Source organism: Drosophila subobscura, chromosome E (assembly GCF_008121235.1).
Source record: "Drosophila subobscura isolate 14011-0131.10 chromosome E, UCBerk_Dsub_1.0, whole genome shotgun sequence".
Taxonomy (NCBI): Eukaryota; Metazoa; Arthropoda; class Insecta; order Diptera; family Drosophilidae; genus Drosophila; species Drosophila subobscura.
In genome coordinates this window covers 19,171,381-19,198,514 of record NC_048531.1, presented here as the reverse complement: position 1 = coordinate 19,198,514, position 27,134 = coordinate 19,171,381, and the positions used below count along the sequence as shown (strand labels likewise).

General features: G+C 48.1%; 3 protein-coding genes across 4 annotated transcripts; 1 reads left to right on the top strand and 2 right to left on the bottom strand.

Moving 5' to 3' along the window:
• The first annotated feature begins 487 nt into the window (after nucleotides 1-487).
• LOC117890023 (leucine-rich repeats and immunoglobulin-like domains protein 1) lies at nucleotides 488-17,490 on the top strand. Its single transcript, XM_034794637.1, has 9 exons — nucleotides 488-1,388; nucleotides 11,768-12,848; nucleotides 13,181-13,252; nucleotides 13,312-13,521; nucleotides 13,591-13,734; nucleotides 13,808-14,643; nucleotides 14,711-15,070; nucleotides 15,130-15,411; nucleotides 15,476-17,490. The coding sequence occupies exons 2-9, from the start codon at nucleotides 11,935-11,937 to the stop codon at nucleotides 16,666-16,668; spliced, it is 4,011 nt and encodes a 1,336-aa protein (XP_034650528.1). The 5' UTR covers nucleotides 488-1,388; nucleotides 11,768-11,934; the 3' UTR covers nucleotides 16,669-17,490.
• On the bottom strand, nucleotides 17,399-18,873 carry LOC117890024 (splicing factor YJU2). Its single transcript, XM_034794638.1, has 3 exons — nucleotides 18,720-18,873; nucleotides 18,086-18,654; nucleotides 17,399-18,028 (listed from the first exon to the last, which is right to left on the bottom strand). The coding sequence occupies exons 1-3, from the start codon at nucleotides 18,741-18,743 to the stop codon at nucleotides 17,641-17,643; spliced, it is 981 nt and encodes a 326-aa protein (XP_034650529.1). The 5' UTR covers nucleotides 18,744-18,873; the 3' UTR covers nucleotides 17,399-17,640.
• A 405-nt stretch (nucleotides 18,874-19,278) lies between these two features.
• LOC117890498 (receptor-type tyrosine-protein phosphatase eta) lies at nucleotides 19,279-26,576 on the bottom strand. 2 transcript variants are annotated; one of them, XM_034795389.1, is made up of 17 exons: nucleotides 26,451-26,576; nucleotides 24,478-24,641; nucleotides 24,281-24,419; nucleotides 24,113-24,222; nucleotides 23,526-24,047; nucleotides 23,319-23,471; nucleotides 22,981-23,265; nucleotides 22,626-22,924; nucleotides 22,385-22,559; nucleotides 22,201-22,326; nucleotides 21,815-22,132; nucleotides 21,406-21,750; nucleotides 20,557-21,351; nucleotides 20,426-20,496; nucleotides 20,232-20,366; nucleotides 19,794-20,168; nucleotides 19,279-19,724 (listed from the first exon to the last, which is right to left on the bottom strand). In XM_034795389.1, the coding sequence occupies exons 2-17, from the start codon at nucleotides 24,605-24,607 to the stop codon at nucleotides 19,410-19,412; spliced, it is 4,293 nt and encodes a 1,430-aa protein (XP_034651280.1). In that variant the 5' UTR covers nucleotides 24,608-24,641; nucleotides 26,451-26,576; the 3' UTR covers nucleotides 19,279-19,409. The 2 variants fall into 2 exon arrangements, with proteins under 2 accessions (XP_034651280.1, XP_034651281.1); XM_034795390.1 differs by lacking the exon at nucleotides 26,451-26,576 and having other exon boundaries at nucleotides 24,478-24,648.
• Between the last annotated feature and the right edge of the window lie 558 nt (nucleotides 26,577-27,134).

Here is a 27,134-nt window from a genome sequence, read left to right as displayed (position 1 = left end):
AATTATAGTTTTAGCGCGGAGACTGCTAACTAGTTAGTAAAATCAAATAGAACATCAAAATCGAGGAATATGACCTTAGTCGTAGGTATATTTTTAAAGTGAGAAGGTATATTTTGATTTACCTTCTCGATAGTTCCCCTGGAAACTCGGGCTGGGAAAATATAGAGATTGTCCTCCATTGATGGTAAAAACAGTATAGGTATCCTAGATTAACCTAGTAACAATAGCTATAGTTGAAAATGAAAATAGTTCCTCGTCTGTATTATTAACGCAGTATGAACGGCGGTAATGATATAAAATATAAAAAGACATATTGAAACATTTAGACTGTATACTGTACTGTATAAATTATAAGAATGCAAAACCTCGCATGCCCTCATCAACAATCATCGATAGCAACACCGAACATACCCTTTTCAAGAAAATATCGACCGCCAATGTGGATTCATCGTCGAGCGACCATCCGATTCGCTGTAGCGATTAAATACCACACATTTTTCTGCCGCGGACAACGTTGTGTCGAACCCGCGTCGGTCTTCGATTTAATTAATGAGAAAGTCGGAAGAATTAAGCCAAGTAAATAAAAACATAAAGTAACTGATACCCAAGTGAAGAGGTTTCGGTGTGCTTAAGGCTAGAATCAAGTAAATATTCGAATAGCGAGTGCGTCGTACTCTCGGAAATGAATCCAGAGAGCGTGTGAGCATAAAATCTCGGCAATAACAAAAAACATACATATGCTTGTGGTTATGATTGAAATGTACCTAAGAATGGATCTTAGGCGCTTGATAAATGAACAAGTTGATTGTTAAGTGCAAAACTAAAGCTACAACATTCTCGAAAACAAACAAATAACAACAAATATCGTCAAATCAGAAATTCATTCTCGTTACGTTCAGTGTTGTTGTCAATGAGTGTGGCTGCGTTTGTGTGTGTGTATGTATGTGCATGCCGCCACCGCAATTGAAGAAAAATACACCAATACCAAGGCAGTGAATAAAAATACATCATAGCTGTGTGTGTCGGTGAGCAGCGGTGACGTCGCAGCCAGCAGGCAGTCGGGGGCAGCGCGCAACGCCAGCGTCAGCATCGAACGTGTTAAAGTGACGAATAAACAACCGAAGAATCACATCGCGCTAAAGCAGGAGATAGACAAACAGAACGGTACAGACAGCCGAACATTTGTACATTTCTTTCACACATACACCGACCCGACCCACTCGTATGCATATGCATACCCCGACGTAATAGTTGCCGCCGCAGACATTAAGGCTCTGCTCTGCCCTGTCTATCCCACTCGCGCTCTTGTTTACACAAACGCCCACATCCCGACACCATCGCAATCACCCGCAACCTCCAACCCCCCGTTGCGCTTATATTGTGAATAGGTAAGTAAATGCCGCAGTCCCGCTGCCTAATTAAGTTAGAAATTCACTTTTGCCAAACTCAAGTATTTTTCTCTCTCTATGTGGCAATCTCCTCTGCCCATATTCTGATTTCCTAACTTTTTAACGATCATCTATGATTCTGCTTCTATGCCTGTACCAACTCCTCAGGCACCCAGCGGTGTGGTATGGCTGGACGCATGCAAAAGATGAATGATAGATAGATACACATACAGGCACACGGCCATGCCAGATGATAAATGGCGCGCTATATTAGATGATTTATTTCTCGAGCTCCCCCAAAGCCCGCGCCGTAGTTCATTGTGCCTCGGGTACGAAAATGGTTACCTCTCCTTATCCTCTTATCCCCCGCTTTGATGTTAATCTGCTGTATCTCTCATGCGGAGATTTGTTGCGATGATTCTGAGCCCCCGAGACCTGAACAAAAGAATTCTGACATTTGTAGTCTCAAAATGGGAGACTAAATTCCATCAATCTATTAGACAATAAGACCTGCCCGAACGGTGGGCACTTTACATTGGCTAAAATGATCGCAAATGTATTTTTCCATTGATCATTTCGGTTCAGCCATTCGCTGAATCGCAAATCCCATGCTGAGTCAACAACTATTTCCTCAATTCTTTTTGACTAGCTTTTAGTTAATTTTGCCATGATTTTCGCTGGAACTAATCGCAAAACCATAAGCATTATTTCCATTGATTTTAATAACTTTCCAGAAAATCATTTTCGCCCTCCCTCTCCTCCACTGTTTTCGCCGTGTGCCAGTTATTCGTCCGCCTCTCTCTCCTTCAGTCTTTGGTCTTTGGGTTTTCTGCTGTTTTTCTGTTTTCTAATTAGTTATAATTACACTTAATGCAATTTAGTTATGAGGTTCTGTTTCTGGGTCCCCCCATCCGTACATTCGTGAGTGAGCCTCAGCCTCAGTCCCAGCCCCAGCCCCAGCCCCGATGTTCGTGCCGTTTCCATTTTTGCATTTATACATTTAACATTGATGGGGGATTTTATGATTAGTGCAAAGTTTTTTCCTGCCACTGCCGCTGCTGCCTCTCGATGCATTTGACTGGGCTTTCAGTTACAAGGGAAGCCAGAGGGAACGTGATGAAGGGAAGGGGTCGGGGACGGGGAGAAAGCCCCTTCAGACAGCAGGCGTTGAATGCATTTTGTAGTTGTACAATTTTACTCGTGGCCGATAAGTGAGTCCCGGGTTGCATGTACTTATTTTTTTTCTCAGAAAACTATTCATTTTTGTGTAAAAAGCTACTTATGTGTAGGTAACTAATACTCCATCCATACCAAGGTAAAAAAGTAGATTTTATTTTGGGGTAAAGCTAATTTCAATCAAACTTCACCTCTGTGGAAGATTTGAAGCTTTTCCCTTGGCTGAAAGGGTTTCCAGAGGTGCTGCAAAAGTGGTTCCAGAGCTACGATTGTGTTTACCTGAGCATATAATAAATTATGCCTTGCTTCAAGGTGTGAATTCTAGCTAAATTCAGTATCACTCCACATCATATGCATATGAGCATGGGCCTGGGCATGGGCTTGGGCCTGGGCCTCGCCTGCCATTTCAGACTAAGCAAGGAGATCATATCAGGTGGTGGTCTCATAAATAAATGCATTTAATGCTTCGTTGGCCGCTGAGTGTGGGGATGGTGTCCGTTGGCTAGTGCTGGTGTTTTGCTGCAATTGCTGCAGATGGCCAGAGGTACATTGTACATACCTCCCTTTTGCAATGAACCAAACCAAACCAAACCAAAACGAACCGAACCAAACTTGACCATGGCATGTCCCTTGTCTCACGAAAGCATCTTCCAATGATGGAGTCGCAGCTCTAAAGAAGCAGTAACAGCAGCTCCTCATCATTAGCAGTTTGAAATGCATTCAAAGAGGGATGTAGTGGGGTGGGGGGCAATGCGGAGATCGGGAGATGTGCTCGGCCGGGACTGCGAGCGAGTGTATCCAATTATTTCAGCATTTTATGGCGTAAATTTCCTTAAACCCAACCACTTTTCAGCTGAAACGAATCGCGCAAACTGAAGAACGGCAACAAAATAACGTATGCAGGCAGGTCCCCCACACCCCGGACACCGCCTAAAAAGGAGATGTGTACGAAGAGGGGCGGGGAGCGGGGAGCAGCTCCACAGCAGCAACAAATCTTAAAAAGGCATCAAGATTATTGCACAGAAAAATTCTTTTCTTCACACCTCGGCCAGACAGCCCAACGTCTACGTTTCGGAAAGGTCTCTGCAGCTGTGGCTGTGGATGGGTATGGGGATGGGGCTGTGGAGTTGTGGCTTGAAAAAGAATGAAGGAAACGAAACGAAACGAAACCCAAACTCGAAGAATTAAATGCGACTTCAAAGAAAGAGGCACAGAAAAGCGGGCACACGGGCAGAAGAAATATGGTCAAAACGAAGCTATGATGCGAGGGTCGTGGCCGAGGGTCGGGGGCTGATCCCAGGCCCATGGCCCAGGCCCGGGCCCGGGCCGACACCACCACCAACAATGGACATCATGTGCAACAACAATAAAAACCAATTTAAGCCGACGACCAAGCAACGTCTTGTGAAGTGTGTGGATCGTCGAGTGTGGAGTGTGGAGGAATCCTCTGTAGGCTTGCCTTCTTGTCGGCTTTCGTTTAAGCGAGACTCTTGGACTGACGTCCCGAACCAACAACAACAGCAACAAAACGAAGGCATACACACAATCGGTTTCAGAAATCAGATTCGGTTCGAAGTTGAATAGTTTTTTGTTGTTGGGAATTATGTACACATACATACATGTACATACATATGTATTCATCTACAATATATTGTATGTATGGCAGCATGTGCATGCGGGATATCTTTGTCGCTCTTTCAATCTATGGCTGACATTGTGTATCTGTGCCTGTGTGTACATGTTGCCTTGTAACTTTGGTTTAGGGTTTGTTTTTGGGTTTCCCGTGATCTAGCTAAATCTATCCCACAATATATAAAAAATGTCCCAGTTCATTTATGGAACAAAAAAAGGGTCTTTTGGTGATTCTCAAACATGGAACTACATTCTATTCCTTGGAGATGTCAAAGATTAGATGTCAAGTATCCCAAAATTGTTATCTTTTATATTTTCGACTGAATGTAACATTTGCATTTACACGTTTCATCCATTTTCATTCACAAAACAAAACAATTTTCCATCTGCAATGTGTTCTGTAGAAATCCCATCAACTCATATTACAATGCCAGGGTATTTGTGCATTCAAAAAGTCAAACCCGGAGAGAATTAATGTTCCCATTATTACTAATCCGCAAGTACTTTTCACCTTCGCAACACACACAAACTCACACCCACATCGGCGAGAGAGGGAAGCAAGAATCGCCAAAAGAATAGAAGCGAAAATAATACCCGCAACAAAACGAACCCAATTCGAAAGAAAGACCTTCCGTGGCCTCGGCAAATGCAAGAAACAGATGCGATGCTCTCCCTTCTAACACGCACACAAACACACATTTTCATACATATATTTGACCGATCATATCGAGCAGCAGCAGCAGCCGCCAACAACAATGCAAGTGAAATCCCAGAATCTCTTTTTTGTTGCCTTATTCTTTTGGTTCTGTTCCTCTCATTCCATTTGCTGCTTCCCCGTCTTTGGAAAACGAAGCCCAATCCAGTTTTCTGTTGTTGTTTTTCTGTTCCCTGCCAGCGCAGATCTTGAGCTGATTTCGTTTTGGCTTTGGCTGCATTTTGTTCCTGGAGTTTTTCAGAATTTCGTGCTGTGCTGCTCTGCTGGCTGACGCTGTTGTTGCCTTTTGTATTTTTATTTTTTCTTCACACCTTCGAAAAGACAGCCACACTGAAATTTCAACGTGGGGCTGCAAATTCAATTCAATTCCCCATGGCGTAGGCCCAAGGAAGGAAAGGAGTGTGGGAGAGCGGGAGAGCGGGAGAGGGAGCGTGGAGCACAGAGCAGACCAGAAGCAGGTCGGGCCTGGCCCGCCGGCCTCTTCTCTTCTTCTGTCCATAGCCGGTTTTTGGTGTTGGTGTCGCGCTTGGTTTTCTCACTTGGGTCGCGGAAGAGGCCAGCTCTGGCCTTTTGTATGCGCTGCTGCGTTGCTGCATTGCCGTAGGGATTGGGGGGAACCTCTGCGGCTGCGACTGACAGCCACATAGCCCTGCGTTCTTTATTATTTTGTTTTTGTTGCTTCAGCTATACCTCGTACTCTTGGTGTGGGAGGTTATATTGTATTCGTGTGGATGCAGGTTACAGAACCCAGAGGCTTTATATTCTTGATCAAGAAATATGTATGTATGTGCGAAATATATATTTTCCTCTAAGACAAGTATTATAATAGTTCCCTAACTCCATTTCAATTAATGTAAACTGTTTTTACGTGGACAGAATCTGTTTAGTGGGTATTTCAATGTCGCAACAGTTTACTCCTCTTCTGTTCTGTCTTGCTTTTTTCTGTGTAAGTCTCTTCTTTTGCAGAATCGTTTTATTTCTTTTATTCTCTCGTTTCGTTAAAATCTCTTGACAGTCGGCGGCTCAGCGTGCGCATTTTTCTTTCCTTCTCGCCTGATTTTTATATTATTTTGTTGCTGTTGTTGTTGTTGAATGGAATACAATTTGACATGCTTGAGATTTTCTTGAGAGCACAAAAAATCGAAAATTATTGCCGCTGCAGATTAATTTTTGAATGCCACTCCGAGCTCCGTTTACTCTCCTCCTCCTTCGGCATTTTTCTCTTTTATCTGATACTCTCTGATGCCAAAATATATGAGCAGCTTAACTTTTAGGGATTACAAGCTGCCGTTTTTTGGTTCAAGGTGAGACGCACATCAGAGTTTCGGTTCTTGCTGTTAGTCGTACGACCAGAAAGTGGCCAGTAAGCCCAACGACACTATCTCGAGTCCAGCAAACACTCACAAATTGTGTGTATAAGGGGGAGTGGGTTTATCATCTGCCTGATAACAGACATTTTGGAATTGTGTGGGTAAACATATGACTGAAGCAAAATATAATTGTGCAAGTCTGTCATTCAGGTGATATCACTCCATTCAAAAACTTATTCTCTGCCGATAAAACCAAAAATATATTTGAACTCTTAGTTTCTAAATGGAATCTGATTACTGGATTCCCAAACTTCACGAGCATCTTAGGAGGATCAAGGCTCGAGTTCCATTCGTTGGGGTTGATGAAGATCTTGGAAGCAGTGCCACGTAGCGAGTCAAAGCCCTGGTGCCCTGAGGGTGTATGGGCTTGTGCTGGAGCTCCTTCTCTACTGTGACCTCCTGCTGCTGCTCCTACAACATAGACAAGCTATTATATGCAGCTTTACTTTCTCTTTTCTGCATACAATAAGTAATGGCTTCAATGTCATACTTCATGTTTGAGACAGAGGCAGGATGGTCCGAGATCGGCTGTGCGGGCTCCTGCCAAAAATTGCAAGTAAATTTCAACGAAATTTAATATACACAAACATTTAGACCTCGAAAATAAATGGGTTTATATCTACAACGTTCCCAATGAGCTCTTTGGGCTCTCCCTTTCCCAGGCATGAGCAATTATCAAACTGTATTCCCAGGTAAAGTGGATAAATATCTCATGCGTTGGTTTCCGCGGCTCGTGGGGTGCACCTGACTGCAGAGCACACCACACCCGAATAGATAGGGGGGACAGGATATTTGGCACATGATATCACACGTTCCATTCTAATCAGAAGAACGCAAGCGACAGCAGCAACAACAAAAGCATAAGAGGTTGTTGCGCTTTATTTATTCTTTATTTATGCGCCTTAGACCAATCAAGCAAAACGGTTTATCATCGCAGCGATAAAAAAGACGTTAATTTATTGTACAACAAACATCGACATGTGTATGGAACCAGAACAAGAAGAAAAGAATAATGATAACAAATGGTTGCTAATTGCCAAAAACTCAACTTGAAACAAATAGAAATACCAAATTTGGGCAACTGTTAGTGTTTGCTCATAGTACATTTTGGTATCCACTTGTATCTCTGCTCTTTAAAGTGCACTCAAATGTGAAACGTAGAAATAACTATCCCAGAAATTGCAAGAGTGATGGAGAGTGTCGAGTCTCATTGCTGGGCTTGTTCGCTCTCCCTGTCTCCCAATAAACCGTTATTATCGTGCGCGCACAGTGGAGCGAGAGAGGGAGAGAGGAGCAAACGAACAAAGACCACAATTATAAACTCTTTTTAGTTATTTAATTAGCAGGCCCTGGCTGAGCCAGCGGCAGCCACCAGACCCACACACGTACGGACAGACGTACGTAGAGACGTCTCTCGTATCTAGAGTGGAAAATTAATGGCTACAAAATTAAATTTATTTTTGCAAAAAGAGCAACAAAAACAATGGACCTGGGCTGGCAGACAGAATGGCAGGCCCCATAGCGCCTCCTATATGTGTGTGCGATTGTGTATGAGTGTGAAATTTATGTTGCTATTTGCGTCGTTGTGACTGCGCTGCCAACTGCGCTGCCACTTATCATGGGGGTTCTTGTTGTTGCTGGTGCTGGCACGTTACCTAATTAGTTGCCGCAGACAGCGCGACGTTTTTACCTTTTATGTATGTGGTTGTTGTTGCCAGCGCACACACACACTCGTACAAAGTCGTACGCGCGGCAGCTTTGACGTAATACATTACGACAACAGGCAGCGTCGACTGCACGCGGTTTCCGTTCTCGAGCCCACGCAAATTATATTAAACCAAAGGTAAGGCAGTCAGAGCGATCGCAGCGAAAGAGAGAGAGCAAGCAAAATTATGTGTCTCTAGAGAGGACTGCCTTACCTTGTGTTCAATGTACCTTAGGGCCCACGCAAATTCTCTTGCCTTCTAACTGCACACCAGAACAGCAGAGGCAAAGCGTCAGCGAGAGAGAGAAACGGGAAGAGGGAAGAGAGGCATATGCAGATACGAGTACCACGCGACAAATCGCTGCTTCCAAAGCGACTTCTTCTTCATCTTGCCACTGCATTGGGTAGTGGTTGACTTCAAGCCATGGACAGTGGGACTTGAAAGTAAATCTAAGTAAATATAATATTTGCTGTCGCTGAGTAATTTTTCCATTCGCAAAAGAATGACACCAGCTATCGTTCTTCATTTATTTTGCCTTATGTCGAATGACCCCCAATAAGTGGTTGAGTTTACACATCAATCCACTGTGGCAGCATCGCAGCGGTTGCAGCTGCTCAGCCATCCAATCTCCCTCCACCCCCAGACTCACCTCAGCTGGGTCCGACCGCCCACTGCCCAGAGCTTTGGCTGTTTTTGTATTCACTCTTTTTCCTGCATCTTATTTTTTGTACGCCCCAACGACAAAGCAGCGAGAGATGAAAAAACACTTGAGCAAATGCAACAGTCGGCATCTTATTCACAAAAATATTGTGTATATTTTTATTCGTTTGGCAAAGGTAATAAACAACGAAAATAGGAAAAACAACGTGCAAGAGACTGAAAAAGCATTTGGGCGAATGAAAACGTTTTCATATGCACAAAAAAAAACGAAAGCAACACAATGACAGACACAGATGTGTGGCGATGGAGACGCAGACGGACACGAATAAAAGCGGTGGGCGACAGCAGCAACAACAACAGCAAAAGCAGCGGCAGCGGCAGCACAACGGGAAAAACAAAGCAGAAAAGGCATCAGCACGAAATTACCAATTTAAATGTTAAAATCCAAATCGACAGACAGAGACACGAGCAGCTAAAAATTAAGTCAAATAAAAATGCAGCCAAAGCATTTAGTGAAGTCAAATGCTAAAAAAGAAAAATGTACAGACACACACAAGCACACATGGGATGCGATAATTATATAAACAACAAAAACTGATTGTCGATTGTCTCTCTGCCTAGCTCTGTCTCTCTCTGGCTGTCTGCTACTCCCCCCACAAGATAAATTATGTCGTTCTTGTTTGACTCAGGCTAATGATCATTAGAAGATACATTCATACACACGATCATGAATATGTAGGTGTGCCTTTGGATGTTTGTGTGGATAGCATAAGCATAAACGTATGTATGTGTAGATATAGCTGTATCTCTCTCTTGCTGGTTCCACGAGCTGTTGGTTGACCATTGTACACATACACATACACATCCACGAATATATCAATGGATGTATTATCATATCATCAACAACAAACGGACAGGCGACAACATCGACATTTTGTCGTTTTTATAAGACACAATACTCGGGGCTCGGGGCCGTACGTTATCTAATAAATTGTGAGGGAGTTGACAACATTAAAAAAAAACCCAAATCTGCATTTTGTCGTAAATTTTTGGTGTTGTCTGTAGCTGTCCGAAAATGAGTTCAGAGTGAAAGCCCCAGCCCCCGACCGATCTCTGCTATGGTCCAGCGTGGGTTTTTCCCTTTAAATCTCCGTTGGAGACTTTTTTTGTGTGTAAAAAGAACTCGGGGGATTTATCAATATGCGAATTAATCGATGGAGGAAGATTATGGATGCAAATGGATTCAAAATGGTGGCACATTTTGTGGGCAGAGGAAATTAGCGCTCGCTGCTGATTGGTGTGTGAAAATTGATCCAAAGATCGAAAGATATCCAAAAGATAGTGATTTAATGGCCCGCATAATGCTTTGGCTGTTCGGTCTTCCACAATGGGGGAGTGATCGATAGGTGCGAAATGCCATCGCATCGTCTGCTGCGGAGGATGATCGATGTCTAAGCCGAAGGAGGTCGCCCTCTCTGATTATGACCATCATTTGTAGAGCTTTGAATCGACCCAACCCTCCGTAAACCATTTCCGCAGTGGAAAGTTTGACCATTTCCCTTGAAAGACACTTGCACGTCCAAATATTTACCTGGAACGATCTGAAAAAACATCAATAAATATAAACATTTCCCTCTGTAGATACCGCGATCGACAGAGACAGTGCAAACCCATTGATTAGATAATTGCATGGCTTGTTTGTTATGTGCGGAGTATCTAGTACTAGGGCCATCGAGGGAAAACACTATAAAAGTTACAAAATATAGAACAGAACTTTGAGGAACCGAGACAATCTTTTGATAGTTGGCGCTCGCGTACAACTTTTATTTGGAATTGGAATTGAGGCCAATACACGAGTACCATGATCGACCTGATCGACAATCTGAAACTAATCAAAACCTCTTCACTTTGGACACTTGAAAGTTTTTCCTAGCCAGGAACTCGCATTCTAACATACATATGTACATATGTATGTACATACATACTATGTACTAGCATATACGGACGTACTCTATATATAGACAGAGCGAGAAACCGACATGGAGCTGTGAGAAATGCGCGGAAAGTTTCTTGTCGTGAAAACTCTTTGAAGAAAAATCTTTTAAACTGAAGTGAGCGGCGGCTGCGGTGGCTGCTGCGGGCACTTTTTATTTGATTTCATTACGCTATGCTTTTTGTTGCTCCTGTTTGTTTGCTTGCTACTAAATTTGGTTGTCTGGGCATTTTTACGCGTTTGTACATCTGTGTGTGCAACGGCAAGACCATTTTTAGTAGCCCCGTCTATATAAGCACGAGTACACGTACACGTACACGTATGCATGTGGCATGTGTACGTACTGTCTGCCAAGTCTTGTGCGCTGTGTTTGTGGTAATTGCTAAGTATTTTCTCTACCTCTTCTCGTTTTTGCAACCGCCACCGCTGCCACTGCCACTGCCGCAGCTGCCCTTTTTGGTGGGTGTCTGGGGATAATGCCCGTTTGGCTGTGGGAAAATGTAAACTTGGGTTCCATTCCTCCCCACACAAAAGGTGATAGCGCGACTAACAAACTGCGCAGCATCCATCCATCCATCCAAATATTCAGCTGCAATATTCATTATCTCTTCCAACGTACTGTCACCGAAATTTAGTGAGCTTTGGACTCGCCTCCACCTCCGACCCGGCCCGAGACCGAGACCATTGCTCTGAAAAAATAATTTCTGCATACGCTGCACAATTCTGGAACGAGATGAAGATATTACTTTCGTGAATGCCTCTGCGAGCGATGATGATGATGATGATGTTTCTGCTGATGCTGCTCCGAGGTTTTGCTGTTTTCGTAGCACTTTTTTGTTGTTTTGTTTTTGTATTTTTTTTGCAATATAAAAATCGTTGGCTCGGCGCGTTTTTCGCACCCAACATCCGGTCGTATTTTATTTTAATGAGTATAAATTCTGTGCTCTCCGGCCCAGACATTCACTCTCTATACAATTAATATTTCTATGTGTATAGGGAATGCAAAAGTATATCCACAAACTAAAGAGAGACAGGCAGAAAGAGGGGAGAGCGGAGAGGAGACATTGCACCATTTAACTTTCTGTTATTTATTTTTAATTGACGCTTTCCTTTCTTCCTCCTTGCAGCGACGACGACATCATGCGTGGGATCATCCGGCAGCACTCGGAGAACCGAGGACGCTTCGCAACACTAGTCCGTGCCAGCGTCGCCGAGTGACAGCCGCAGGAATAACGGCTCTTTGAATGTGGCCAGACATTTGGAAATTGACGAATTTAATAAAAGCAACAACAAAATGCACGTTTCGGCCATAAAGAATGGCGGCGAACAACAGCGGGAGAATTGGAGTAGATTTGATAACAATGCCACAAGCAGTGGCCGGGGCAGTGGCAGTGGCAGTCGGAAGTTCATATTGTCAGGCCTCGCTTCGCTGCTGCTGGGCACCAAGTGGCGACGACGCCGCAGACGGCGCAAACACAACGACAATGCCAGCGACGACGTTGAAGCAGAAACAGCAACAGCAACAACGAATCGCAATAATGATAATTGCAATTATTCTACAACCAATGATTTCAATAAAATCAATAAATTGCTGCTAATTACGTACATTCTACTGATAACAGCGAGCACAATTTGTCAAAGCTCCGCACAGGCGCCGGCATCGTCGTCGGCATCGGCGTTGGGGCCGCCGTCCGCAGCATCCGCTGATGGAATGGGCGCGGCATCGCCATTGAGTGCCTTCCTAAAGTCGGGCGGTGCCTCCTACAATAACAAGTTGCCGCAGCAACAGCTCTTTGCCATGCTGGCCAAGAATGCGGCTGGCGCTGGAGCGGGAGGAGGCGGCTACACCAATCCAGGCCTGGCCTCGGCCCGCCAGCACTTCATGTCGCTGCACGAGGACGAGTCCGACGGGGATGTGGACGATGATGATTTGGCCGCTCTGCATGTCCCACTGGCGGCATCGGCAACATCCCCACAGCAAGTCTCCTCCATTCAATCCGCTTCGCTGGAGACAAACGGATTCGTGGCTGACGATGGCGGTCAGTACGAGCAGGCGGAGAAGGCGCTGGCAGCCGCCGCGGCAGCGTCCAACGCGAACCACAACAACATCAACTGCCCCAAGGAGTGCAAGTGCCTGAATATCCTGTTCGACTGCGACAAGCTGCATCTGGAGAGGGTGCCCGTCCTGCCCAACTACGTGCAGACTCTGTAAGCATTTATTATCTATGCCACACAAATGGGGGATGAAATGGCAAGCACCCAAAGCACAACCCTCGCCACAGAATTTGTTCCCATTTTACATAGTTTTTGTTGTACTTTTGTTTGGGGGTTGCGATTTTATCGTCGCGCTTTTAATCAATTTAATGCATGGCAAAATTATGCGAACGCTATGCCCGTACTCCCCCCTTGAACGTTTCTTATCTGCTGCCACGCATCGATAATTATGGCGTAATTGAAGTGCATTCGTCAAGCCGGGGATTTCGCAAAAACTGCTATCAAATTATTTCCATCTCTCATTTGCCTCTCTCTCTCCCACACAGGCATCTGGCGAACAACAAGCTGAATGACACGACTGTGCTGGAGATACGCAATCTGTCGAATTTGGTGAAGGTGTAAGTAGGATCTACTCCCCACTCATTGAAGGATTTACTAACCTTAATCTCTTTCTCAGCACATTGAAACGCAACCTGCTGGAGGTAATACCAAAGTTTACGGGGCTGACTGGACTCAAGCACTTGATATTGGCAAACAATCGCATTCGCAGCATCTCCAGCGAGGCTCTGGCCGTGCTGCCCATGCTCAAGACTCTGGATCTGTCCAGGAACCAATTGCACAGCATCGAGGCCAACTCATTTCCCCAGTCCACGCGTCTGGCCCACTTGTGAGTGTCGTGTCCAAGGCGTATCCCTGCCAACAGTCAGTCCATAACTAATTTCCTTTGCCCCTGCAGAATACTCAACTGGAATGAGATAGCCAATGTGGATGAGCACTCGTTTGCGGCATTGAACAACCTGACGGACCTGGAGCTGAACAACAATCGCTTGAGCAGCCTGCCGGTGGGCGTGTTCAAGAATCTCAGCCGTTTAAAGAAGCTGTAAGCTGATGCTGCTGATGATCCATTAAGATTTTCCCTGAGATTATAACGATTTGCTGTTCGTATTTTGCAGAGCTTTGAGCTACAATCGTCTGGAGATCAACTGGTCCACGTTTCGGGGTCTTTTGTCGCTGCAGAGGCTTCAGCTGAAGTCAAACCAAATCCGATCGCTGCAGGACGGCGTCTTCTATGTCATGCGGAACATCGAGAGCATCGAGCTGGATCACAATCAAATCAGTTCGCTCTCCCGCCAGGGCTTGTTCAACCTGACGAAGCTGCACCACCTCTCGCTGTCGAACAACTCCATCTCCCGCATCGAGCTGGACACCTGGGAGTTTACCCAGTCGCTGGAGTCGCTCGATCTCTCCCACAACTCCATCAGCGAGTTCAAGCCGCAGCACTTGGACTGCCTGCAGCGCTTGAAGCAGCTCAATTTGGCCCACAACAAGCTGCAGTATCTGCAGGAGAACACCTTCGACTGCGTGAAGAATCTGGAGGAATTGAATCTGCGTCGCAATCGTCTGTCCTGGATCATTGAGGACCAGAGTGCCGCTGCGCCGTTCAAAGCGCTGCGCAAGCTGCGACGCCTCGATCTGCATGGCAATAATCTGAAGCAAATCAGTGGCAAAGCTCTCAGTGGCCTCAACAACCTCGAGCTGCTGAACCTCGGCTCGAATGCGCTAGCCAGCATCCAGCCCAATGCCTTCGAGCACATGCTCCGACTGCAGAAGCTGATCTTCAAGTCCCTGAACTTCATTTGCGACTGCGAACTCATCTGGTTCCGCCAGTGGCTGCAGAGTCACTTTGCCCTGCAGTCCGCCCAGTTGCTGGGCAACGTGGTCTGTGGCTACCCGGAGCACCTGCTGGATCGTCAACTGAACACGCTGACCAATGCGGAGCTGGTGTGTGGTGAGTAAACCCCTAGAGCCACTGCCTCTTAGCTGGAAAAACTAATCCAAAACTGAAATGCCCTTAGCTGACTCCCCAAAGCCAAAGCTCGAGCAGGAGCCGGACAATATGCTGGCCGTGAAGGGTGCCAACATCACACTGGAATGCATTGCCAGCTCTCCCACAGCCGCCTCACTGGCAGCCGCCGATGAGCTGAAGATCAAGTGGCGCCACGACAATCAGCACATTCAGGAACGTCCAGCGGCGCTGCACGATGGAGCCAGCACGGAGACACAAATCCGACACGACCAGAGCACCAATCAGACCTCCATCTATGGATATCTACGGCTGACAAATGTGACCTACGAGAGCGCTGGACGCTTTCAGTGTGTCGTCTCGAATGCCTTTGGAACGACCTACGCCCAAAAGTTCAAGATTTCCATAGGAAGTAAGCATCGAATCAGTTTCTCTAGCAACAATCCTCTGAATGATTCTCTCTGTGTCCAGTTCATCCCAGTTTCCTGCACGTGCCCTCCAACCTGACACTGGATGCGGGCGAAACGGCCAGACTTGTGTGCTCCGCCAGCGGCGATCCCATGCCGGAGATAGCGCTGCAAAAGTTTGGGGCCAGCGACTTTCCAGCGGCCACAGAGCGGCGCCTGCAGGTGATACGCGAGGAGAACGCTTTCCTCATAACCAACGCCAAGCCCAGCGACTCGGGCATCTACACGTGCACGGCGGAGAGCGCTGCTGGCGAGATCAAAGTGAACGCCACGCTGATGGTGAATGGTAAGTGTGGCAGAGAATCTCTGTGCCTGGAGCTCGTAGTGACTTTCCTCTTCCATTTCCATAGACAAACCACAGCCCAGCATTCCGCTGGTGCATCAGGAGGTGGTTGTGGGGCGCACCTGTGTGCTCGAGTGCCTGAGTGAGGCGGCGAATGCAGACCTGGAGCTGGAGCATCCCCACCGCGAATGGTTCAAGGAGAACAAACCGATCCACATCTCCCCAACGACGCCGGACGGAGAGCGCTACTACTTTACGAGCAGCAAGGAGCTGCTCGTGATTCTGAATGCCCAATCGAACGATGCGGGACACTACCGCTGCGAGATTACGGACAATTCGCGCACTCTGACGCTGCAGTCGGAGCTGGTGGTGGTCAAGGAGAACCTCAACTGGGATGTGCTGCTGATGGGCATTGTTCTGCTGACTGTGACCTGCGTCCTGGTCGACTGCTGCATCATTTGGTGCACCCTGCGCTACCAGAAGCGAAAGTTTCTGCTCAGCCTTGCTGCCGAACGGCTGGCAGCACGCACCCACGCCAGTCAGCACTCCACTCTGGACAAGGATCAAACCCATTTGACTACGTTGAATCGCACCATGCTGCGGCCCCACCAGTCCCAGCTGGTCCTAGATGGCATTCCCTCCCAGCAGCAGCAGCAAACGCAGCTGCGGCCTCGCAGTCTCGCAGATCTGGGGTGCGGCGATGGCCAGGGCGGGGCGCACAGTCGTCTAATTGTGACCACAACGCCTTCGTACGAGCAACGCTGCCTGGAGCAGGGTCTGACGCTCAGCTATCTGCAGCAAACCGACTTGGACGCGCAGCAGGATCATCTGTCCAGCAAGGATTCGGGCACGGGCTCGGATGCGGCCGTGAAGCGCAGTCTGGAGGATTTCGTTGTGGCCATGAGCAGCAGGCACAAGAACCCGCCGCACACAGACGACGAGGAGGATGCAGATGGAGACAACGATCTGCAATATGCTCCCACCCGAGCTCTGGGCATCTCAGAGTACGACGACATGGAGCTGTTCGAGCTGAACCATTCGGCGGCCGAGCAGCAGCATTTCCTGCAAAACAACAATCATAACTACGACGGGGGCGGTGGTGCAAGGGCAGTTGAAGGTGCAAACGGTGCTGTGGCTGGAGCAGCACCCAAAGTGCTGCCACGCAAGTGCAGCGCTGGTGCTGGTGCTGGTGCAGGGGTGAGTGGCAGTGCCGCCAGCAGCTACAATGCCATTCAGCAGGCCACCACAGTGGACATCTAGGAGAAGGCTAAACCAAATGAAGAAAGCAGGAAAAACTATACCAAAAAATACAAGTGGCTGCCCCACCGCAACCCAAGCACCCCTAAGCCCACTTCCCCCTCCCCAAAATGAACAAAGACTGTTTAAGCCGTAATTTGTAATGTGTAAAATCCCACACTCTCCACTCCCATGGAGGAGCGAGAGCGAACAAGAGAGAGTGAGAGGAGAGAGGAGGCCTTATCTATTGCCTATGCTATTGATTGCTATGCGCTAAGCTACGCTATGTACGACAGCTAGAGAAACATACCAGTGTCTTCGTAATTTATGAAAATGAATCATCCAAATGGATTTAACTATACTTATAACCCCTCCACCCCCCTAATCGATAATCATCTGTATAGAGAGACAGCAGCCGTTTCGTAGGACATACCCATCGTGTATTTTATAATTTTGTTTCGCTTGTGATATTATTTTTTATTTTTGATTGCCCGAGTTTTAAGCGTAACATAACACACCACCCACACCTATACCCACACACACATCCATTACCCTGACTCTGTATATATCACACACATAATACATAGTTCTAGTAGCTCTAACTCTAAACCACAATTAGTTCGATAAGTTCTTTATGCCCACAATCCACACTCTGCATTGATGGAGTGGCGCTGGATGGGCGACAGTGCGTGTACCATTGAAGGATATTTTGATAATGGATAATCATCTATCTACTCGTAATTTTTGTTGCAGAAAATTGAAATTTATTTGCCTTATGAATGGAATGGCCTTGACGAAATCATTGATTTGAAATTGAATTAAAATTGAAGTCAAATGTTAATTAAACGATGCATTATTCAAAGTATATAAAACACACATACAAAATACTATTATTATTATATACATTTCACACGAGTTTCAAGCGACAACAGGGCGGAGACTGTGCATGGATCTGCGGACGCATAGGTAGTCAGTAGTTGGTTTGTAAATGCTGTGTCAAGTGGAGTCCTCCTCTGAGCTACCGCTGTAGGCGGCTAGCAGGGATAGACCTGCTGCTGGTGCTGTGGTCTTTGGAGCTACAACTGGATTTGCAATCTCCGTTGCTGTGGCTGCTGCTTTTGGTTTGACAAGCGCCAAGGGTGTGGCTGCCGCCGCCTTTGGCTTGACCAGCACCAAAGGTGCTTTACGTTTCACCAATGACTGAGGTTGAGCGGCCGATGCTTTGCTTGTGGAGGCGGCCACAGGTAGTGCGCCAAAGGGTTTGGCCAATTTAGCTGGCGGGGGAGCTGGCAAGGAGTCCGCTGCCTCCTCTTTGACATCTTCAATGATTTCCTCGGCTACTCTTCGATTGCCGCCCTCGGGCTTGCTCTTAAAGTTGACAGATCTGAAGGGAACACGATACAGAGTTTGCTTGGAAAAGCTTAGGTGTGGCAGCACTCACTTGATGAACTCCTCATCCTCACGCTCTTCGCGCTCCAAGCGTTCCCGCTCCGTTTCCCCCGTGTTATATTGCTGCAGCATCGTGGTGTAGTCCACCGTCTGCTGGCGTCGGTTCAGGTCTCGCAGCTCCTCGAGGCTCTCCAGCATTTCGATTTCATTGCGCGACTGCTCGGTGCGATTTTCGAGCATTTTCATGGGATTATTCGCCTCCTCCTCGCGTTCCTCCTGCTGCTCGCGCCGTGCCTGCTCCTCGGCCAGCTTGAGGGCCATGAAATTGCGCGTGGCCCCCGCCTCGATCTCGTAGTCGGTGTTCTGTGGATCCGTTTTGAATGAGATCTCCTGCAGGCAGCGTGTGCACTTGATGTAGAACCTGTAGATGCGAATGCCCAGGTACGTCTCGTTCTCCACATCCTCTTTGCGCGCATTGAACTTCTTCCCCTTGTAGATGTACTCGCCGCAGGTCACGCATCGCATATTGAACGGGGCCATCAGTCGTACGGTGTATTGGCGGTTTTTGGCCAATTTCATCCGCGGAATCTTCGACGGATCGAAGTCCGGGGGATAGTATTTCTGCAATGCATTATCGAGATTAGTTGTGATCTCTGCGCCGTTCCCTACATGTGTTTTAGACTTACATTCAAAACTTTTCGCTCAGACATTTTGTTAGAGTAAAACCGACTTGTAAATAAAAATGTTTAATTATTTTTTATGTTTGCACCCAGTGTGACCGAGCCTCACGACCCTACAAAGTATACCGAACTATATATTCATTTTAAAAAAATACCGTAAATCTTAAATAAGTTTCCTCGATTGTAATAAGCTAATTAATATTGCCAGCTAGTTAGGACTCTCGGCACTAAAACTATAATTTTCTCTAATAAAAATGTTTAATGATTTTTGTATATTTCGCAATCAGCTGTTTCGGCTACAAACAGTACTGTAAAACGTTCACTGCGTGCAATTGACAATGCGGTTGTCTCGCTCTACCTTTGTGCGCCAACGGTTTATTGTAAACACGAGTTCAAAACAACAAAAACACTTGACCGTTGTTAACTTTTTATAATATTCAACACAAAACTGAAGTACCTGGTCAATGCCTGGACTCATCTCTGCGACCAACCAATTTCGCAGTAGCGATTAAATATCAAAAAAAAAAAAAAAAAAAAGGAAACGGTATTGGAATATTGTACGTATATTTTTCATTTATTATAATTTTACATGCAGTGGGTTTTTGCTTTAGAGGCATTTCTTTGGCTACTATTGCTGCTAAGTTATACTTTTTAAATACAATTACAATAAATACACAAACGACGATCACTTTCAGGTCACATGATGCTGCTGCTGCTGCTGCTGCTGCTGTCGTCCTTCCCAAGGGGTTTCTGCTCCCTGCCCCTTTGCAAGCCAGCGAATCGTGCCGGTAGCTGCAGCGTGGGCACTCCGCTCTCCGGATCGGTGCTAGGCGCCGAGCCAACCACTTGGCCAGCAGCCACTTCTGGGAAGCTCACCTTTTTAGTCGTCGCCGCCGACTTCGGGCGTCCCTCCAGCTTGAGTGCGGCACGCGGAATCTTGTGCTTCACCAGCTCGTAGGTGCAGGCATAGAGGAATGTGTACTGCTGCTGCGTCTGCACCATTTTCATGCGCTGTAAAGGAGGGGAAAGGAAATCCAATGAGAGAAAGTGCAAGTTGCGGAGGAGGAGCTTCGTAAGTACCTGAAAGCGCAGCTTCTTGACCGTCTCAAAGATGTTGATTTTCGACTCGCTCTTCAGGCGCTGCATGATCAAGTCCAGGCCAATGAATGTGCCGGTTCGGCCCACGCCTGCGCTGCAGTGCACGACGATGGGTGAGTAGCTGGGCCGCCGCTCCGACTTGACCTTCTTCACGAAGGCAATCAGGTGCATGGGATCCTCGGGACAGCCGTGGTCGGGCCACTTCTTGAAGTAATAGTGCACAACCTTCTCTTTCAGGCCGTACTTGTCGTGCACCACCGTCAGCTCCGTTCGATCGTAGAGCTCAAAGCTCTCCTTGGACTTGACGCTCACCGTCAGTCCGCGCAGGTTGTAGGGGAAGTATTCGTGGCACTTGATCTGTCGAGGGATCAGCTTTAAGCATTGGATTGGAATATTGCAACAAGTATGCTAGATGCTCACCGTATTACCCTCCCGGAACTGGGTCACCTGCACAATCACGCGCACATTGTACTGCAGAATCATGCGCCAAAAGTCCATGAGGCTCTCCGGCTTGGGTCCCTGTGTGGCAATGTACTCCTTCTTGCGAGTGTGTCCCTGCGAAATGGATGAAGTGAGGGATTAGAAGAGGCTACAGCAGATGTGCGGACACTTACATCTATGAATGAGGCATTGATGTAGTCCGATCCCTCCGCATCTATGTCCAGGATAACGCGGTTCTTGTCGTCTGTTGGAAATGGAAGTTAAACTCAAATTTATTCCAGCAGGAACAAGGGAGCGCACTCACATGGATAAATGTCAGCGTAACGATTCTTGTGGCAGCCCAGCTCCGAGGCCGAGTAGCTCAGCTCCAGGGCCACGACGGTGATCTCCTTGAACTCGCGGGCCAGCTTCTCCGGCTTGGCCACTTCGGCGTAGAAAATGGCAAAGTTCTTGGCTATCACATTGCCAAAGGGATCCTCAATGCCCTGGCCGGAGTCGCGATGCCAGGCCATACGCTTGCGCACCCACAGCACAGCGAGTCCCAGGACAAAGGCCAGCAGCAGGCAGGAGCAGACGCTGATCAGGATCAGTGTCACCTTGATGGCCGCATCCGTGCGGAACTCCAGCAGCGCAGCGTCGCGGTAGCCCGACTTGGTGAAGAGTCGCACCACCATGTGGTACTGCGTGTCCGCCAGCAGCGGCCCATTGCAGTACCGCTTGCCATTCGGACACTTGTCCTCGCCGATGGTGAAGACAATTTCCTCGCCGGCGCCCCGCTCCCTGCTGACCGTGTTCGGGTTCCAGCGCTCCTCGGTCGTCTGGTACTGATAGATGCACTCCGCTGTGCCGTCTCCGCCTGCCGTCTCATAGGACTGCACATCGGGCCATGCCGAAGCAGCGTTGACCAAGGCGGAGCCCAGCTCTGGCGTTCCCGCGCAGTTCTTCTGCGACAGCAACAGGGCGATGTACGTGATGTTGCCCGATTCGGAGCTCTGGATGTCCGCAGGCAGTCGCACGATGGCCGATCGTGTCGGGTGACTTGTCTCGTTGGGGCTGACGCGCATTTGGCCCACAACATCGCTGCCCAAACGAGCGGGAACTAAGGATGGAAGCGATCAGAGAGGGAGAGCAGAATCCCTCCCGCTTTACTTACGACCCGCTGGAGACTGCCACTGGGACGTCACGCTGTCGCTGAGCGTGTCCACATCCACGTTCTTCACGGCCACATTCACTCGGTAGTCGTACTCCGGCTTCAAGTCCGTCTCCGTGTAGGACATGCGCCCCTTGCGGTCCGCCGTGTCTGGCGGAACGATGCGCCGGAACTCGACTTTCTCGTGTGCCACCCGATCGCCAGTAAAGTCCAGGATGAATGCCTCAATGTTGCCGTTCGACTTGCAGGGCAATGTCCAGGTGATGGTCGCATTGGCGTTGTACGTGTCGGAGGAGTCCAGCGAGGGACCCATTGGATTTACCCACAGTTGGGTGACCCGTTCAGAGACTGCCAAAGGAAAGGGACAGTCATTCAACTCCCCAGTGGCTGGAGGGATGCAGCGCTGACTCACCCGCGGGCAGTGTGATTCCAATAATCGGAGAAGTGTACTCTCCCATCCCGAACTCATTCTGGGCAGCCACCTGCATCATGTAGCGAACGCCCGGCGCCAGTTCCGTGAAGTTGACACTCAGATCGCCCTTCGTCTCCGACTTGGGATTCTCGCTGACCTCCTGGCAGTCCTCTGGCACCGTGTAGTTGGGCTGGTGACGCATCAGGAAGGCCTGGTAGTACTTGATGGCTCCATTCAGATAGGTGGGCGCCTTCCACGTGAACACCAGACTCTGCACGCGGCTCTCATCGATGCTAACATTCTCGGGCTGTTCGGGAACTGCAAGCGGAAGGAATTACTTCTCGAACGAGAGAGATTGCAGTGGATGAATGGAGTGGATCACCTACAGTAGTTCTGCGTGTGCGTGTTCTCCAGGGTACGTCGGACTTTCGAGGATCCCGCCACATTGTACAGCATCACGTCACAAAAGTAGGCGGTGTTCGGCGACAGCGGACTGATTTCTGCCTGGAAGCCTGCAAGCAAAACTCAAGGATAGCAAAGGGTAGAACTCCCATCCAGAGATATGCGCACCTGTCCTTGTGTAGCCCTCCACGTAGCGCTCCGCATAGGTGTAGCGCACCTTGGCCGTGGTGCTGCAGTTGAAGAAGGCGAAGATCGTCTGGCAGGTGTTGTTGTAGTCCTGATTGTTGGCAATCAACGTGAGGCTGTGCGAGGCAGCTCCATTGGTGGCCATTTGCAGAGTGATCTGTGGGGACAAAAGAAGGAGATAAATCAGCGACAATCAGCTGAAGTCTTACGTGAGTTCCCTCACCTTGTCCGAGTTCACAACGGCCGCTGTTGTCTCCACCTCCACCTGGCGTAGATCCCCGTCTAAGTTCTCCCTCGTGTAGGGTATAATCTGTATGGTGTACGCCTGGCAGGCCAACAGCCCCTCGCTAAAGGTCACAGATGTGTCCTTGGTGGTGGCACTGAGCACCTCTTTGTTGTCCTCCATCCAGCCGGAGATGCGGTAGCCATCGATGCACAAGTCCGCGTATGCAGGGGTGAGCCAGCTTACCTCTAGGGAGTAGGAGCCGGGCAGCACGACGGGTTCCAGGATCTGCGAGGGCTCTGACAGGGAAGGGATGTTAATGGCAAGCCTTTGCCTGGCGTCTTCATCGACTCACGATCTTCGCTGACTGTCGTCTCCGCCTGGTACTTGGCCCCTGAGCTTCCGTTCAGCATCAGCGGCACGATTTCCACGCGATAGATGCCACAAGGATCGAGGTTTGCGAAGACTGCCATCTTGTCTGTGGTGACCACTTCGAGGGTTTCGTTGGGGCGCTGCGTGGGACCCGTCAGCTGCGCACTGTAGTTGGCCACACACTTGGGATGGTCCCGCGGCTCGGACCACATCCAGCGCAGCTCCGTGGAGTTCATGCTGTGAACGGGCTCAAAGACAGCGCTGGCCACTGAATGGAAACATTGAGAGGAGATTCTTGGGTTAACTCTGGCGACTACTTACTCTTCTCGGCGGATGTAAACTGCTGTGAGGCCTTCGCCGTCTCGTTCGTGTTGATGTAGATCTCGAAGGTGTGCTGCTCGCAGCCCTGCAGGTCCGTCAGCAGATATTCCCTCAGCTTGGAATCCACCGAATTGTCGCTCCACTCGCACTCAACTGGCGAGAGTCCACAGATAATCATCCAGTACTTTCCCCCAGCTAAAAACTCACCTCTGTCCCCACTCTCGGGAGGCACTTCTGGATCAGGTGTTTCCGGTTCGGTTGTCTCCATGTCATAGTCCGTGTTGAGAGTCATAGGCAGATCCGTGGTCGTCTGCTGCTCCTCCTTCTCCTGCTCGCAGTCGTTCCGTTTCCACTTGAAAACGTAATGGGAGATGCAATGCTTCTCTGTGGGATCGGCCCAAGTGACGACCGTTATGCCATTGGCCAGGTTCGCGATGTTCATGGAGAGATCCCCCGGCTCCGAGTAGAGTGTCTCCACCTCGTCCGTGTCCGTATCCACCAAGTGACTGGCATTGTTGCGCGTCTCCAGGGTCAGGGTGTGGGTGAGGCAGGCGTGCACGTCCTTGAAGGTGTAGGTGCTCTTATCACTCAGCTGCTGCGTCGTGTAGGAGAACTCCGCAGCCTTGGCCGTGATCTCGAAGGCCTCGACACACGAGCGATCGTTCGTATCCCACGAGACTTTGATGGTGTTTTCGGTGGCCAGCACCTCGGTCATCTGTGTTCTAGGCTCTGAAATGATGATTGCAGGAGGATTAGGGTATGTCTGCAGCTGCAGCAAACTTCATTCCACTCACCCTTGTACTCAGTGTAGGCGTAGATCGTCTGGTCAGGCGTCGGCGGCTTGGCGTCGATGGGCCGCAGCGACACGACGCACGTGTAGAAGGTGCAGGGATCGAGGCTCTCGCTGCAAAAGGGAAACACCTGACAGTGTGGACTCAGCTTTAACTCCTGCAGACTCTTACCACACATTGGCCTCGTTCGCCTTGGTCTCCTTCCCACTCCCATTGCGGCAGGTGATGCCCTCGATGGCATAGTCCGTGTCCCCAACAGCGATGCTGAAGGCGAGCGTGTAGGCTGTCGAGGCCACTTGGATTTCCACCTCTGTAAGCAGACACTGTTAGAGCGGCAAAGATCAGCAGCAAGCCCATGTAGCACTCACTCTCAGCCAACTCCTGATCGTCGGAGGAGGATCCACTCGGCAGCTCAGTCTGTGCCTGGGCCCATGCGCACAGCAGCAGGAGGATCAGTCCGTGTATCTTGAGTGCTGGCTTCCAGTAATTACTGTCCATCTTCAGGGCCACATTGTTTCGGTTGTTTCGGATGCTGTGCAAGTGTTTTCGAATCGGTTGCTTATTAATTGTTTAAAAATTATTAAGTGAAATATTTTTGTGTGCACGCACAACCGGTTGGCCCCCCGCGGGGCATTTCCATAAATCATTAACCTCATCCTCAGACTTCCCCCAGCTAAACCGTTCTGTGTGTGTGTGTGTGTGTGTGTGTGTTATTTATAATAACAAATAATTAAGAGTTCAATGTGCAGCGGAAAGTTGTGATTTGATCAAAGATTTTAGTACCCTGGTGGCATGTCCGGATTAAGGTGAATTCAAGTCTTCACCACAGGACCATCTCCTTCGGGAACCAATTGCTCTGAGCGTGGTGAATAAGTTATTGGGCCTCCCCACAGCGAACAAAGTCACCTTCTAAGTAAATTCACCTTGGTGCTGGTATTATCAGCCGCTGCAGTTCTGACCAGCGCAACAATGCAAGGAACTGCACGAGTAAAATGGAGACAAAGAAAGTGGAGAAATGTATGGCAGCTCCATGGCACAAGTAAGTTAAAACGATAAAGAACGAATGGGAACGAAAGATTGGGCGCACATTGAAGGCGTGACCAATGTCAGGCGCAGAACGGGAATGGGAATGGCAATGGGCTGGAATTGCGAAAGTATTATCAAGCCACTTGAGATGAGCAGCCAAGTGGCTGGCAGATACAAGGATTGGATCCGCTGATAGTGATCTCTCTTGTACAACACAGCCAATAAATTAATTCAGTATGACTCGATCGATAATGGATTCAAATGCGAGTAAATGCGATTACCGAGCGCCTCCTACTCTCTGGCTCTGACGTTGCTCTTCTGGCGTACTCTTATCACGACCCGAGGGCCATTTAATGGCGAATACTCATAGTAGTTATACCGGGGGAACGGAGGAGAGACATTTCATCATTTGCTGAAGCTTTGCTTCTGCTGCTGCTGTTGACTTTTAATCAAACAGAAACTGCAAAAAACGGCAGCACTAATTACTAATTTTCGTTGTCACATCATTGTCACGACTGGCAGATACGTTTATGAGGCAAATAAATTACATTTCTCGAATCTTATTAATGGCATACTTCGACATATTCGTTATCTGTCTTCGAGGAACTACGTCCGCGAACCCACACCAACGGCAATTGAATCGTTTTTGTGAGTTTAAACTTTAAAGTTTAAACAAATCACAGCGCACGGGCAGAAGGCTGACACTTTACTCCATTTACCCCCAAAAACCCACAAATAAGCCAATAATAACCATTTAGCGGTTACAGGCTGACGAATACAGCGAACAAGCCAAGCTGAGCTGCTGCTATCGACGAAATATAATCAGAGTCGACTGATAACGCCTTCCACACTCGACACTCCGCACTCCAAACTCAACGCTCGTAGGGCCATAAATGCGAATAATGGTGAGCTGGGTGAGCAATAAATTCACTTCGAATGTCTCAAAATACAAGTCAATAAAGGAGTCATGCCAAAATGCAAGCTAATGGGATCGGTGAGGATTGCTCGGGCAGCTTCTGTTGCACTTTCGTCTACAATGGCGCCTCTTCTCCTCTGATATCGTTTATCTGCCATCACACTACTGGCGTGTAATGGGAGCAAATAGAATCAGCTGCTGATTAGATCGATCGACTGACTGGCTGATAACGCTGCCTGCCTGCCTAACTAGGGCTAGCTGAAGTGCCATAATTTGGCAAATGATTTACATATTTTGGCAATTTGCACAATGAATTCTCTAGCGTATGGCTGTCACTGGTATGGGTATGGTTATGGCTACGAGTTGAAATATTCCTTCAACGATCGCTGCTGCACTCACTGGCAAAGGTTATTGTTTTTTAGTTTCGTTCGTTTTTTAATGGTTTCTCGGCACTTTGACAATCGAAAGAGTCGACCAGAAGTATAATTATAACCGTTTCCGTTGAGCGTTTGTCGAAAACTGAGCGTGAAGGAGAATAAGTAACCGCCTCTGGATGGGGATTGCTGTGTGTTTGTGTGTGTGCGCGCTGATAACAACAAGTTTACTCCCATCGTAACTGTATGTGTGTGCTTATGCCTCTGTGTGTGTGCGGGTAAGATAACAACAATTGCAGTTTTGCTGCACAAAATACTATATAGTGCAGCACCTGCTATAAAGTGATTTAAGCTGAAAGCTTCCCCGTTGAACACAAACATATTTGATTTGAATCTTTTAACTGAAAATACATCGATAGTATGCTGTGTTGGTGGCAACTCGATAGCGGCACATGGTTGCTTCTACCGACAAATCCCTGGGTAATGTGACCACATTCTGAATATTTGAATTCCAGTCAGCTGTTTCTGAGTTAACTGTTATTTGGACACATAAGATAATACACTTGCCACTCATAACAGCACACAGAACAACAAGTCAAGTACACGTGCATATAGCAGTTAGGGCGCACACAGGCAAACAGAATACACCGACACAGATACACGACTGTAGAAGACATCACTGTACATATCAAGAGTACCAGCAGTGTCG

Coding starts and splice junctions, on each gene's coding strand:
- LOC117890024 (XM_034794638.1), bottom strand. CDS start 18,743: ATGTCTGAGCGAAAAGTTTTGAAT. Junction 18,655..18,719: donor CTGAGCGAAAAGTTTTGAAT/GTAAGTCTAAAA, acceptor AATGCATTGCAG/AAATACTATCCCCCGGACTT. Junction 18,029..18,085: donor GAGGATGAGGAGTTCATCAA/GTGAGTGCTGCC, acceptor TGTTCCCTTCAG/ATCTGTCAACTTTAAGAGCA.
- LOC117890498 (XM_034795389.1), bottom strand. CDS start 24,607: ATGGACAGTAATTACTGGAAGCCAGCACTCAAGATACACGGACTGATC. Junction 22,560..22,625: donor CCGTTGTGAACTCGGACAAG/GTGAGGGAACTC, acceptor TTGTCCCCACAG/ATCACTCTGCAAATGGCCAC. Junction 20,169..20,231: donor AGTTCCGGGAGGGTAATACG/GTGAGCATCTAG, acceptor ATCCCTCGACAG/ATCAAGTGCCACGAATACTT.
- LOC117890023 (XM_034794637.1), top strand. CDS start 11,935: ATGCACGTTTCGGCCATAAAGAATGGCGGCGAACAACAGCGGGAGAAT. Junction 13,253..13,311: donor CTGTCGAATTTGGTGAAGGT/GTAAGTAGGATC, acceptor TCTCTTTCTCAG/CACATTGAAACGCAACCTGC. Junction 13,522..13,590: donor TCCACGCGTCTGGCCCACTT/GTGAGTGTCGTG, acceptor TTGCCCCTGCAG/AATACTCAACTGGAATGAGA.